The sequence below is a fragment of the Anticarsia gemmatalis genome, chromosome 5 (assembly GCF_050436995.1).
Source record: "Anticarsia gemmatalis isolate Benzon Research Colony breed Stoneville strain chromosome 5, ilAntGemm2 primary, whole genome shotgun sequence".
NCBI lineage: Eukaryota > Metazoa > Arthropoda > Insecta > Lepidoptera > Erebidae > Anticarsia > Anticarsia gemmatalis.
The window spans coordinates 13174357-13190569 of NC_134749.1; the positions used below are offsets into that span (position 1 = coordinate 13174357).

Here is a 16213-nt window from a genome sequence, read left to right on the forward strand (position 1 = left end):
TTAACAATAATATTGCTGTATCAAAACAGCATCGACTCAAACAATAAATTTTGTTTGCACGCAAATATTTAATCTTTGTGCGAAACTAAATATATAGAAATGAACCTACGACCCTTGGTTGCGTAGCATTGCGGTGACCATCTTAACCACAGCGTTATCAGCGCTATAATCGTCATTAAACTACGACATTATTAAAATATACTTTAATGATTTGCTACTTTCCATTTCAGATTTGAACCAAATGTTTTCCATCATAATCCATGGAGACTTATTGTTATTGTACAAAATTCATTCGGAAAGAGTAACGACAATATTAAAATAAAATGTTATGAAAATAAAACGAAACATTGTTTGAGCAGTTGAATAAATATTAATGTATCAAACACAACTTTATTAAGTCCACTATTTGAATAGTTACGCTGTTCATTTTTATGAACATAATTTGTTTTATTTTAACTGTTTTTGTAGAATGAACCTTACTTTACTTACTTCTACTTTATCATCAAGTCATCCGTAAAATAGAGACCGAATTCTTCAAAAACATTTGTTGCTCTATTAAATAAATAATAAAATATTAATATTACAATGAAATTGTTGACTCCTGTATTTACTTTCGACGGTTCTGAGCTCTTTGTTTGAAAAATAACGGTTTCGGTGATCACTAAGGCAGATAAAGGAACTATTCTAAAACATCGATTTATCTAAACTAATTTTTAATTCGGTAACACTCTTCATTATATCTCAAATCTCCAACTGACTACTAGTGTCAAGGGCGAATGCGTACGATTTGAGTGATATTGACAAAAATATTGAAAATGCCTATTGTGATGACGAAAAGAATTGGTGCGTAGCTATGTGTCAATAAACATTTATTCGAAGTTCTTGAAGTACATACGTGATATCGAGAGTCTACGCAAAGGATGGGCTATAAAAGCTGTTGGGCATTGTGTGTATTTTTATTTACTTTCAAATTCTCAATTATTGCAAGTAAATTAATTCGAGCAAATGAATTCTTCCAGGCGTATATAGTCGTATAAAGGAAAAGTAGAAAATAAACAGTACAGCAATTTATTTTATCATAATTTATTAATCAATAAATATTACATTCTAATGTATACAATAATTAGTGTTAAACCTATCCTATCAAATATAAATATTTTTCACCCCTTCGCTTGCAAGGGGTGCTTTGATCAGTTTTCCATATAGAAATGTCGTTAGGGCTTCATAGTGGTTCGTAATAGCTTTCCTGAACGGTTCCGTCGTTCTTTTTTAATTTTTATCATCGAGGGTGATGGGATACAAGCAATCTCGTTAGCCCTCATCGGATACATGGGTTAGTTTGGTTGGTAAAACAATGGGATTCGAACCCAAAACTTCTCGATTTTAATGCTCTTTTCATCGTCTTATTTAACTTGGTAGTGTGTACTAACCTAGCATAAACGAATAGACAAATGTTAATCTCTAATAAAATACAAATTGAATGTTACAGTGGCTTTTGATTTAGGTTTTCGTCGTTGAGTGGCGTTGTTCCATGAGCTTCGTACTGAAATGGTTGAAATGATCAACTTGACTGTGACATTGCACCCATCCAAACGTTGCACTACATGTGTGCACTGAAACTTTACATACGATAACTTTTAAGGTTTACCTACACACTTATGATAGCCTGATCGGCATTTTCTTTTATTCTTCTATAACGATGATTTTGTTAGCGTCGCTAATGTGACTTGGAACCATTGCAGGAGCTATCTCGCCATGCTTCAATGTCAATCTGCGGTATGTTTTTACAGCTTGTCATTTCGTTTCTGTAAAATATTGTGTGATTAATGGCCTTTGTCATAAAAAAATTGGCATCAAAATTATTTATTCAGTGGTGTAAAACTAGACACAATGTAATTTGGGAATATAATTTATGATTAAGATATTAAAATTTAGATTGGTTTTTGTGATAAGTTTTGCTAAGTAAAACATAGCAAAACGATTTCTGTACCGGTTTTATAATTTCTACACCATATTCAAGTAATGTATGTCGTGAAGACATAGAAGTATAATGAGACTCCCATAAAATTTTATGCAAAAGTATAATTTGTCCGGATTCGAACCTGGTATACGCCATACATTGTTCCATGATGATATCATAGTCCGTAATCATTTCATATTTGTTATTGTTATACAAAACCTATATTATGGTATATTATAGTCAATAATACGGAAATAAACAATGACAATACAAAACATTACAGACCTGGGACCTATTCTTCTGAATGCGTGAGGTTGTATCTGCGACACTCCGTCGCCGACAGCGCAAAGAACACTAGCGATCGACGATTTACGCACTTCGTATAGTTGTTCTGTGAATAGGAAAAAGTGTATTTATTATGTACAGAAGTCAACGCAGGTAGAAAACAACGGCTGGTTACTGGTTGCCAGGATTTAACAAAGTAAGATTCGGAAATTTTATTAGAACTAGTATAATGTAGACATATTTTACCTATTTTCCATTAGACTTATATTTTTATAAATCGCTTTGCTTTTGTAAGGAAAGTTTGAAAAATCTAGTGTGAGTGAAAAGGTCTGAACGCAAAACCAAGCTTTCTTATTATCTTTGTGCATCTTTTTTCTACGAATAGCTACTGTTAATATTAAAAGTTTCAAAAATCATCAGGTAGGTAATGATAAATATTGCAAATTATACATGAGTTGATTGATCAGCTATGTTTGTGATTAGTGGTGTCTTGAGAAAATAAATCCTCTATAGCACAAGAAAAATGGTGTCTACTTACCTATACTAAAAGCATGTGGTCTATTCCGTCTTTCATACCAATGTCTATCCGATTTCATATACCGCAGCAACTGATCAGTCACAATACAATAGAAGGTATGTGGAACTCTTCCTCCTTTCACTGAAGTCTCAGACCATATAGCTGCTAGAAGATCTATGTCCTCAACATCATCGTATAGTTCCGATAATTTTTCAAGCATCTGCAAAACAAATTTGAACTTTATCCCATCACTAGCTGACCCGCGAAACTTCGCTTGCGTCCCATAGAGAATGGGTCAAATTTTTCCCCGTTTTTTGAACATTTTCTACTGGTACTCTGCTCCTACTGGTCGAAGCGTGATGATATATAGCCTATAACCTTCCTCGATAAATGGGCTATCTAACTCTGAAAAATTTTTTCAAATCGGATCAGTAGTTTCTGAGATTAGCGCGTTCAAACAAACAAACAAACAAACAAACTCTTCAGCTTTATAATATTAGTATAGATAGATAGGGCTCAAAATCTAATTTTGGATTAAGACATTACTTATTACGTTTTTCAATCAGTGAAAGTTACTTACCTCAGGTTCAAAGAAGTCTTTTAAGTCTTCAAATGTTTTGATATCTTTTCCAAAACAATGTTTTAAGTATTTGGTATATGGTTGCAAGAAAAGTAGCCTGTCCTTAGCAAGGTCGCTTGATGCTACGTCTTGGGCTCTTTGTACTGGACCGATTGTTCTTTCTGCTAGCTGTAACATTTTAAAGTTTAACTCTTAAAGTTCTCGTGGATAAGTAATGTAAGATAGATGAAAATTCGGTCTATGTTGTACATTATATATGATCTATTCTAGTAAAGATTTGGTAGCATGTGCATCGCTCTATTCACATCAAGATTTATTTACTAAGGAATTTCTCATATCCCATAATCCCAGTCTTCCTTTGCATTTTTAACATAAATTATTATAACTCCACAAGATCTAAAATTATTTGAGTTACAACTCTTAATCTTCTGCGTTGAAAGCCAATTATTATTATTGTATCACCTGGTCTGTGTTAGTGTCTTGTAAAAGTGATTATTTTATTGTAGTTGTAAATGTTTACTTACGTCAGGATCTATATTGTGGTCATCAATCTTAGCACTTGGTTGTCTGAAGCTGCCTTGGGTGATGTACTCTAAATTATTGTCCACAGCTAAGTAACCAGTCCTTAACATGATATCTACTCCCCGAACTTGTTTGATAAAGGTGCCGTTAGGATGGTACATTCTGGAAGTATTTTTTTACAATTACAGTTTTTTTTAATTATGCGTTGTCTTGACCAGTATTTAAACCAAGTCGTTTTTGTACGTACGTAAGATACATACGCTTAAAAATCTTTGCTATTTGACATCTGATAATTTTATAAACTTGCGTGATTTTAATAACAGGGAAATACATTGAAAGAATGTAATTAATTATAATTATGTACCATAATTTTTGGTCCAGCAGTCAAACTGCGTCGGTAGTTTTGTGGGACTATTAAATAACTGTGATACAAAATTGTTATAACACATACTTGGTAATGGTTTCTGCTGCAGTGTGTAGCCATCGGAGAGCAATAGGAAATTCAATAGATATCTCCGGTTTGAAAGATGGGTCGTAAATATCTCTGAAGCCGAAATCATACGATTGGGATATTACTCCAGCATTTACTAGATTGTCGTAACCTGCAATAAAAAAAAGATTAAAGACCTTTTAACTATTGTTTGATTATGATGTGTGACGTCATCACAAAAAATGACGTAGCGAAAGAAAGAAATGGACACCTAAGAAATAAATTACTGAAAAATAATTATTGATCTATAATTTTGAATCACAAGTACATAAGCTGCGTCTTTTCAAACGATGAAAAAAAATAACTGGTTTCTTACCCATCATCAAAGGCAACAATTCATAATACAGTATTTGGTTCACAACAGCTATATTGATGTCTCTTGCTGTATAAAACAGTTTTTCATCATTCCAGCAAGGATTCACTTCGGCTAGTCTGTCTGCTATGTAATTATGATACCTCCAAAACCAGATAGACATTAGATTTATTGACATTAATGTGTTCATTTCGTCAGCAGCTAAAAAAGAATAAAGTTGACGTTATGTACACCGTATAAAATCTGCTCCGGTTCGTTGAGATATATAAGTTAAAGTTTTTCATTGACCAAACATGACGTCATGGCCCGCTATGTCATGCAATGCCATTATGCCTGCGCGGCTAAGAAGCTGTGTCTAATATACAGAACTTAAGCAAAATCATCATCATAATCACAGCTTTTCTAACCACCACCAAGGCGTAAGCTTTTTTTCATTTACGCCAGGCATTTCATTCCGAAAAATGAGAAATATAAAAGCAATCATTATAAAACTTACGTGTTTTATGACACCTAGTCTCACGAGGTCTTTGATTCAGTAGACAAATGCCACGATTGGTCTTCTCACTTGGAGGCCATGTTATACCGTCTTCTACTTCAACGTTTAGAAGACCACCCTTGAGAGAGCGACTTGGGTTACCAAGGTTACCGTATATTGTTGATAAATCTACTAGAGGTGTAGCAGTAAGTATCTGAAACGAAATCATTGGTCTTTAGTTCAGAACACAATAAAACGCGATATTAAAAGTATCTACCGAATAAAAAAACGCTCTTCCTTACGTAAAGCCGTATTTTTTGACAAAAAATTAAAAAATAAGCGATTGTCTTCCGTTTCGTTTATCGACAACCGGCTAGCTATTGAGAATATTTTATGGAAATTTAACTCAAATGGGCCCCGTAGCAACTATTTTGCAGTAACTTACATTTTTAATGTCAAACTCTTGATACTTGATATTAACTGTAGAGAAATGCGCTACCGTGCACGTAAAACATAAGAATGCACATATGAATTTATCGTTGTGGCTTTGTAACGGATTCACGTACATTTATTATAAACACAAAACAAATTAGTCATTCAATCTTAATTCAGTAATTATCTAGATGCGAGCCGACAGTAGAAAAGCGAACGACTTTAAAACCTCTACAAACTGTAATAAATAGTACAATTTTATCAAAATTAACAGATATTAATCTTTATAATGATGTTGATGTTATCTATACATTGTTTCCCACTAATTCACGTTATTTAATTTTTTACTCGCCTTGTTTATTAGCAAAACATATGTAATTTATTCGTATCGCTATTTTTATTATAATTTGTCTGACTTATAAAACAACCGTTTAGCAGGAAGTTTCGTGTTTTAATTCAAATTGTTCCTGTTTTTAGCAATAGCCAAGGCTCTAATGATTTTTTTTTTTGCTTTAAGCAACATTTTAGTACTATAGATCATTAATTAACGCTGTTATCCGTGTCTTTGCCTCAGCGCCTCTATCACTAAACCTGAGGATTGGGGAAATTACTCCACGGAAACCTAACAGATATTTTCCTGGCCCAATATTCAAGGCAAGCAAACGCCCCTACACCGGGAGAAAACCCTTAATCATCGGCGAAAAGGTAAAGGACTATTAAATTTAAAAACCAATTTTTTCACCAAATAAAAACATATGTGAGTAAAATGAACATGCACAAATATTTAATCTGTACTAACCCTTTCAGGTTTAGTCCCTTTCTTCCGGCATCCATTAGACTGGAAGGTCATTGGCTTCGTCAGATTAAAGCACCTGATACCACTGAACTGGTGAACTGGATCATCTGCTGGCACTTCTATGGGAGCGCACATGTCTTTGTTTCGATTTCCAGGATTGCAGCATCCTGGGGTCCACATTACGTAGTTTACTGGAAGGAGAAGATCAAATTAAAAGATATTAAGAAGTTATGTTATATACACATAACGTAGCAGTGATGACCGAGTGTTATAAGTTAGTACCTCCCACGCAAGTGGTTGCAGGTTCGAACCCGAGGCACACACCATGACTTTTCAAAGTTATGTGTGTATTAAAAATAATTATCACTTACTTTTACGGTGAAGGAAAACATCGTGATGGAACCTTGCATGCCTGAGAAATCTTGAGAATAGTTCTTGAAGATATGCAAAGTCTCTTTCCTCATTACGGGAGGAGACCCTTGCCCAGCAGTGGGACATTCACGGGTTAAATTTATCACGTTACCTGATTTACCGAAAGACCAATAAACCATGATGTGTTACTAATAAAAAAATATACTCGTTTTGGAGAACTGCAGTGTATACGTTGTTAAGATTTTTCCTTAAGCATTAAAGCGAAATGCAAACTTGCTGTTTACGCAAAAAACAATTCTTCGAAAATGACGAGTCAGTATCTTATTATTAATATTAAGAATAATAACTATCAAAACAATATCCTAAAAAACTGCTTATAAAAAATGTTGTAGTTTTTAATTTCCTTGCCAACCAGTTTCTGAGAAATCGGGGAAACACATAATACATACAAGCTAAAAAAATCGCATTGTAAAAAAATCCTTCTCCATTTAGAAAGTTGGATATTAAAGTTCGTTTCCAGCGTCATTAATACATGAACTGATTTTAACTTACCAGTATCATGAAGGTTAGAAACATCAGATGCTATGAACACCAAGAAATGAGAACTCAACATAGTCAACGTTTGATCAGGTACTCGAGCGTTTGCCAAAAGACTTGTTCTTAGTTTTCTGATGAGAGGCAAAGGTTTACCCGATTTAGAGCTTCTAGGAACGAAATCTGAAAATATTTTTACGGCATTCTAAGAAAATATCAAGAAAATATTTTTATGTTCTGCAGAATGAGGCTATGATAATGGTAAAGTGAGGAGAATGTATACGAAAGGTTCACCTAATCACCAAATAAAGCTAGTAACCACACAAGGAACCGAACTCCAGGTAAACGAATTGAGCATCTTTTTATTCACTACAGTACTTAAGTACAGAATTTTTTACCAAAATAACATTTTTTTTATAAATTACATAGTCTATTATTTCAACTGGGTCAACATTTTTGAGAACAATATTTGTCTTAAGCCCAGAGTCATCAGTCCAGATTGTAAGTAAAAATATACGGGATTCTTATTCTGTGCAAGAGAATTAAAGAGTTTTCACCTTTTCCGTCATGTTCAAAAGCAGGTGGCAGTATTCTGTATGTAGGTGTATGGGGAGCTCCGCTTGTTGGTTGATACAGGTTATTACAAGAACCGTCCAGTCGTCTCCATTCTTGAGGATCACAGGGCAGTATTTCAGATACACACCAGCTGAAAAATAAGAGGCATGACAGGTAAAATCTATCGTGCCATTTCTGACCAGCGTCACACAACTGATGCGGAATACTTATTTGATTTGCATTCTAGAAGTCACATTCGTTAGGTATTAACTTTTTTATTCAATTCAAAACCTATGGAAAAGGGTGAGATGACTTTTTCAGAATTATCAACTCAAAGTTTATCAGATACGCTTCCACTGGCAAAGCATGGAACCGAATTACATGAAGATAGATTACCCAGCATAAACATAAGCTACTATTTTTAATTTAAAAACCCTTCCACTAGTGGCGACTCAGGCATAAACTTGTTACTTTAAACTGTATGAAATGTCTTAACATCTATGCAAACAGAAATATGAATTATGTAATCTACTTACAAAGTAGTATTAGCCTTCACATGTTGATAATATTCTTCACTGCCAATAGGAGTTCCTTTATACGAATCATAAAATTCCCCATATACTACACACACATGAAAAAACACCAATAAATAAATCATATTCATATTCACAACAACACTGAATGAATAATATTCTCAAACGTATTTATTTATATCCAGAAATTGTAGCTTTTTTAGTAAAATTCAAGGTTTTATACGCGTTATTCGTATGACGTATTATGAACAAATGTGGAGCGAAATATTCCGTGGTTTCTTAAAACGGCTACTCTTGACCCAAACTGACCTAATAGTTAGTTCACACTGAGCGGTTTTGAAGTGCGAACTTTTAAGTAGGTAGTATATTCGTAGGAGTTTTGAAGAGCGTTAAAACATGCAGTTGTGATGCATAAAAGGATTATATTTCTGAGTTTGAGATTAAAGTACCGTAAATAAGTTCCTTTAAATCCGTTATTGTACCACAGCTGGGCAAGGGTCTCCTCCCAAATTGTTCTAGAGGTTGCTCTTTAAGTCCAGTTCTGTGGCCAGCTGTGGGTTACGTTAATTAGTTACGGTTTGATCCATTGAGAATTCTACCAATATTATGAACAAAAGAGACCGAGACAAATCATCATCCTAATTTTGACACTTGTGGTTTTAACGATATCTCGTAATTGATCGTAAAGTTATACCTCGAGTAGAGTTTGAATAAAGAAAAATCAGCTCTTTGTACAAAAGTTTGAAGTAATTCAGAGACAGCCAAATAGACGATCAAGACGTCTTGTATGTATTTAAGGGCCTTCAGTGTCATACTTTAAATAAACAATATTGTGGAACTTTAAAGCGAGTTTTTGCGCAAAGCTTAAAATCAGAGATCGCAATTAATGTGACCATATTTTTTATTACTTACAAATCAAATTCCAAGGTACAGATTTTTTTATCATAACCATATTCAAATACGTAAAAATGCGTAATGGATAGTTTAAATACTGGTTAATAAGATTCGAATAAAAAAATTACATAATTATCTCCTTAATTAAGGATTTTAAATTTATATTTTTAAATACTCAAATGTATTTATTTGTTTTAAATTAATTTTATTTGCAGTGTCAATTCTTATATAAATAAAGATATTAATAAGAATCTTAAGTAATGAGTGCATAATATTTTCATTGAAATAATCATAATTTTCCCTGTACATAATATATGAGATTAAATATAAAACTTTATTTATAATATTAAGTAAATTTTAAATCCTAAGCTCAATACGTTATTTCCATATTTTGTTAGTATTATAAGTGTCTATTGTTCTCGATATTCATATACCATGACCCTGATTACATTAACTCGCTGTTCAATGTGCGTTCTAAGCAGTACACAATCTGTACTAATATTATAAAGCTGAAGTTTGTTTGTTTGAACGCGCTAATCTCAGAAATTACTAGACCGATTTGAAAAATTATTTCAGTGTTAGATAGCCCATTTCTCGAGAAAGGCTATAGGCTATATGTCATCACGCTTCGACCAATAGGAGCAGAGTATCAGTAAAAATGTTACAAAGACGGGGAAAATTACGACTCTCTTGTGATGCAAGCAAAGTTGCGCGGGTCAGCTAGTAAAGAATAAAGCAGTTTGTTTACGCTATTTTTGGAACTTCTTAGTAGTATAAATGGTAGTAAAAAAATATTTAAAAATATTTTTCCTGTTTGATTCGCAGATATTACAATTTTAAAAACTAAGTAATGTGTAGAAAATAATTATTTTCGATTGCAAATTGCGGTAAGCGTTAAAGTTAATTTCCATCCAAATCCCATTTGCGGCGTTGATTTGGGGGGGGGGGGGCATATAGCGGGAGATGTGAAGAATTGAATTATGATTTTAGAATTAATATTTACACCAGTAGAGCGATTTTGTACAATTGGTACCATCCTGTATCAAGTGTTTGACATTTCAAATGTACTGCTAAAATAGTTTTCGTGACGTCCGCTAGAGGCGCTGATCAGATTTTCATACAACATTTTTGATAGCTAGCCGGTTTTCGGAACTCGATAGAAATAGAGAATCGGGCTACTGACATAGTTCCCAATACCTCTCACTATTTCCTACAACAATGTTCACCATTTCTAACAATTATTCTAGTTTTTTTATGATAATCATGACAATAAAAAAATATTTACGAGTCTTAAGGGAAATAGGTACAACTATAATTGTATGGTAATTTAAAAATAAGACACACAAGTATTTAGAGCCTACTTTATTTAAAATTTAAAGACAGTAACACATCGTGAGAAATCTTTATCAAGAACGAGAATAAGGATTTTAAAGTGATATTATTAACATCGGATGTCGAAGTAAGAAACATTTTGATACAATCAAAGTTAAACCATATTATTATGGAAGTTTTTATATTATAATATATAATTTAATACTAACTAATTTTCACCACTCCACTCGTGTGCAATTTGTACAAAAAATGTATATGTCCTGAATGAAAAAAAAAATGTATGCTATAATGTTTGACTCTCGTTCGATTCACATACAAAATTATACATATGTGTATTGGTTCAATGATTACTATCGAAGCGAAGTAATAGACGAACAAACTTCTGAATTTATTTTACTAATATTATTAAGGAATAAGAATTATTCGAGAAACCGACACGATCAGCTTGCAACCATAGCCAGAGCAACTTGGCCTAAAATAGTATCAATATTTTCTTCCAAATTGCAATGGCCAATAACATTCAAAAGTTACGTAAAATAATGCTTAAACATGTCTCCTTCAATATTTTCCTTCACCGTTAAAGAAAATCATAAGTCAGATATAAAGAAAGTTATGAAAGTCAGACGCTCCACACTTTTCTACGTCACAAGTTCTTTGTAGTTTAATATTTGCATGATATTGCGTTTCAGAGAGGCTCGCAATATTCCTTCCTTTTACCCACTCTTGTGTGATTCGTTCGAGTGTCTCTAAGAAAACAATATTTACTTGTTTGTTCAATAGTCTTTTGTTCCGAACAGCGATTTGCTTCAAGGGTTGTGTTTCAAACAATCCGTGTTTCTATATTTATAGTATCTATTTTTATAAGACCGTGTTTATTTTTGTTAAGCAGCGATAGCTGGAGCGAGAGTTCAAAGTCTAGACAGCAGATCGATATATTTTTCGAAGCTATATTAGAAAAATGACAATAGTTTTAACGCTGAACACAATGGTCGTGTCGTAAGAGAAGTTTGACCTTATACTGTCTTCCTGATGGACATAGTCGTGAAATAGTAGTTATTGCTTTACTACTACGGCCTGACCAGTAATGTATGTATGTTTATAAAACAATTAAATGTGGCTACTTACCGGTCTTGGGATCAAATCACTGGTCGTACCACTTTTGTTGGTATTTTCTCAAATTGTAGTCCTAAACTTAGTTACGTGTCTAATATACATATAGGATATTACTGCCAAAACATGGATATATTTTACATACTCGTAAAACTACTAACTTATCCTTTGTTAATCACAGGCATGTTGTTTTTAACAATATAGTTACTGTAAATCGTATCGTATTCACAATCGTACAATCTAAAAGCTCCCAATACACCCAGTTTGCGGTCCAGTTGTTCGTGGTCGGTTGCAACTGACGTGTTTGCAGTTAATTTTGACCAGTCGGGGGTAGGCACTGACAGGTTGATAGTCCATCAATTATCACGTTATAACTACGCGTCGTATTCTAATTATAGCAGTAATTGGTTAATGGTTTATTTTGATAGGTTCCTGAAATTTTGACTAGATGTTAATCGTCTATCTCTCAGGCGTTTTGGCATGAGTTTGGCGGTCAGTCTTCTTGGTACCTATAATTCCATTTTGTTCAATTTGTCCGCGATGCCAAGATACTGAATGATAATTAATACAACCTAACTTTACATTTTTTTGTCCAATCTTCAAAAAACTAGATTTTTTTGTGTAGACGAAGTTTCATAGCACTGAATAATAGTATTTTTTTCAAAATAAATAATTTCGTAGAAGTTTCTTAAAAAATGAAAATAATTCAATTTATTCTAGTCATTCTTAAACTTTTGTTTCTTTTTCGTGCGTCACTGCGGTTCAAAATAATTCCAAACTTTAAGTTTTTACGTCAACTAAATTACTTGGAAACAAGTTTGTGATTTAAAAGAAGCAAAAAGGAAAATATCTACAGAATTCTCAGGCATTATGTAACAGTTCAAAATTTAGACAAACTAAACAATTTTAACCAAACTACCATTTAAAAAGATTTCAAGTTTGGAATCAGTTCTACTGACCAGTAGCTGATTTTGTATAATAAAGACTGATATTTTCTTTCTCTGAGACTCTCCCCTGCTTATTTCAATAAGACAAATTACTTTCTAGCATTCCTTAAAGCAACACACCAGATCTAAATATACAATCAACTAGATTCAGTCAAATGAAAGTTGGATTAAATTATGATTCAAGTAAATTCATATTATTATATTCATTTATCATCGTGTTCATATTGCAAAGATAACATCAGTAAAGCTTAAAACCAAACCTTAAACACCACCCTGTACGCAAAAATGTTTGATGTAAAGTGACGTGGATAGCCAGTGTAGCCACTAAAGGTGAGTAAGCAACCCTTTCACCGGCCCTTGAACAATGCAAGTGACGCCTACAGTTAATTACAGTAACAAACTGCTGGACACGTGCTACTCGTTATGTTCGCATGAGTGCTGGTGTGAGACAAGAGGGACGGCGATTTGGGGAAAAAACCACCTTTTTATTTTTTGTTTTATAGTAGATTTTATTAAATAAATAAAATAAAATAAATCAAGCTTGCCAAATTAGTGTTCTATTAAAAATATTTTTATAGACTTTTGTCATCACAATTTTTTCTTAATACTTACGCCCACTACTATAGCTCGATTCTCTACAGTCGGTATAATCGAGTATTGAAAGTTTGAAATTATAAATGTACTGCCAAATTAGTTTTTTCGGAGCCTGGTAGAGGCGCTAAACAGATTTTCGTGTAAAATTTTTCGATAGCCGGTTGTCAGTAGTCGATAGTAGTAGAGAATCGAGCTACTGTTTCATACGCACGTACACAGACATGCTTTCTGACTGTGCCAGGCAACAAAACAATCTTTGTATTAAAAACTACGAAACTATGCCTAAAATATAGATTCATAACTGTCAAGCAGCGTCACGTGCCAAGCACGGGGCGTAGATCTTCTTTTGTACTAACACTTTAGGGCTTTTTACTTTAAAATGTGACAAAACAAACAAAAAAATAGCAAAACTGGTTTTGGATCCGAAATAAGTAAACAATATTTAAAATTTTCGGGAGAAAATAAAATGTCGATATCGTTGCAGTACATTACCAAAATATTAAATAAAAAAATATGTACGATATGCTAAATATTACCCCGCCAGTTCTCACAACTTGCGCTTCATTAAAATATCTAATCGATCGTATGAAGTTGGTCCTAATTGGCGCAAACTTTGTACCGGCTGCTGCACACTCATTGACGAAACACTCATAATTATGTAATGTAGCTCAATATGAACACGATTTGCTACACAAATATTGGAGCATTTAAATAAGTTAGTATTGAAATACGATTGGTTTCATGTTCGTGAGGGTTTAACAATGTTGGTTTACTGTTGGTTTTAACTACTTAAGATTAAAATCATAGATATGTATATTTTGAGGCACCACTTTATTGGTGACACTAACGCGCATATTCATATTCATGCCAAATTCGCAACTATAACTGTTCCTTATAGAATTTCGGAACCCTGCAAATTATAAGTTGAAGTTAATATAGCCAAGACAATTTTACATAGACCGTAAAACAATTCAAAGAAAACACATAATAGTGATAAAAAAGTGAGTTCTAAACCCCCTACCACGAGACATCTATCATTAACATACGTCATATAAAAAGCAGTAACCACGGGTTCTCGTTACCGCTGTCATGTCCGTCCGTCCGTCAATTAGTCACCCCAGTGATTATTATTCACGAACTACCCTCAGCATCTGTTTCTAATGATGGCGACACGTGGCTGGAAGGGATGCGTGTGATTTTTTTATTTATTGGACCGGTTTGAAATGTGTGGCTTTGATAGGTTACTGGTTTGAGGATAGATATTGGTTTTGCTGGTAATAAATGCTGAGTTAATTTATTGAAAAGGATAAGTAAATCGAGTGGTATAAGTTGATACCTCCCACGCAAGTGGTCGCAGGTTCGAACCCGAGGCAACACACCAATGAATTTTAGAAGTTATGTGTGTATTAATACAATTATTACTTGTTCCAACGGTGAAGCCTTGCATGTCTGAGAGTTCTTTCGAACAGTTCTTGAAGGTGTGCAAAGTCTCCAAAATGATTTTATAGACTTTGGTCTTACCAAAACTTCTTTACTTAGTATACGGGTAATTGATGAGAATATTATGTTAATAATCGCAAAATAAGTAATGAGAACCACCAGCCGCTCGGTTAAATCGTAAGCATAGTTTTTATTCCAACAGTACCACCAAGTAATATAAGAATGAGCATAATAAAATCAAATTCTATAAAGTCTTTAGATCTGTCGCAAACAAAATAGAAAAAAATTGTTCATGCATCAAACACAATGAAACGAATACACAAAACATTTCATATAAAATAATCTAAAAACAAATGTATCTAAACAAAGCATTCATTTCAGATTTGATACAAAATAAAATACAAACACGTCATTGACAGAAAAATGATAATTTTTCCGCTCAATGTTCCGGAACGCGACCAGTTTACAAAGAGCTCTACGACTCGAATAGATATGGAAATAGCAAAGGAATAATAGATACTACGCGGGTCAAGATATGATGGACAAATGTATCTCTTGAAGCTACAGGATGTTTATGAAAATGTTTAACCGTATATCAAATGAAATCATCTTTGCGAACGTAAATGTGAAAACTTTAATGTGAAATATAACGTAGATTTATCAAAAATACTGTTCAAAGATTACAGTTAAGATATGGCACAATGGTTAAGGTTACACATGTAGGAGGTTTGAATTCCAGATTCAGTCCTTAATGCTTACAATTAGCAACATGTCGTTAAACGTTTTAACTCTACAACTTATTTATATCTTAGGCGTATTATTAACATTCACTAAATTTGCGAAACATTTCGGTAAGTCTTCATCCAAAAATAAATACATTTTTACAATAACTGTAATTAAAACACAATCATAAAGGCAGAAAATTAAGACAATGTTACCAACGAACCATTTAGAAAATAAAATTAAATATTCACTTACCTACCGAAAAACAAACTACTTACAACATTTGAATGAACAGCGTATCACAATAGAAAAAAAGTAAGTTCAGAACAAAACGCAAGAAAGACAGCAGCCTGTATCTTCATGCAACTCGGTTACTGCACGGGACGCCTGTCAAAGGCACGCAACAATTTTTACATTGCTCTAGTTTGTATGTCTACGAATTATTTTCTATTCCAACTGTATTGTAAAACGTTGCATTTGCGTTTTGTTGTAACGATAATTGTAATATTATGATATATGTAATATTGCATGTATAATTGGTTAATTAATTGTTATTTGGCCTTTGCGTACCTCGTTGGGAAAAAGGCGTGATATTATGTATGTATAATTGGTCTGTCTAGAAATGAACAAATGTTGTTGCGTTGTTAATAACAGTCTTTATTATGCCCGAATTTATTTCGACTGGTATTTCTCAATCATCAGTAACTCAACATCACCAATTGTTGTATTCTTACTCACAGAAGTACGGAGACGGCCAACTTTTAACTAGATCAAAATATGGTTGCTCTGGTTTGCTGCTAATTGTTCAC

At 33.4% G+C, this 16213-nt stretch overlaps 1 protein-coding gene across 1 annotated transcript; it reads right to left on the reverse strand.

The window, feature by feature from the left end:
- Positions 1–1071: 1071 nt before the first annotated feature.
- LOC142973217 (peroxidase-like) lies at positions 1072–8653 on the reverse strand. Its single transcript, XM_076114849.1, has 12 exons — positions 8368–8653; positions 7834–7982; positions 7295–7459; positions 6374–6561; positions 5164–5356; positions 4671–4868; positions 4316–4466; positions 3867–4026; positions 3343–3510; positions 2784–2982; positions 2246–2351; positions 1072–1805 (listed from the first exon to the last, which is right to left on the reverse strand). The coding sequence occupies exons 1-12, from the start codon at positions 8493–8495 to the stop codon at positions 1718–1720; spliced, it is 1893 nt and encodes a 630-aa protein (XP_075970964.1). The 5' UTR covers positions 8496–8653; the 3' UTR covers positions 1072–1717.
- Between the last annotated feature and the right edge of the window lie 7560 nt (positions 8654–16213).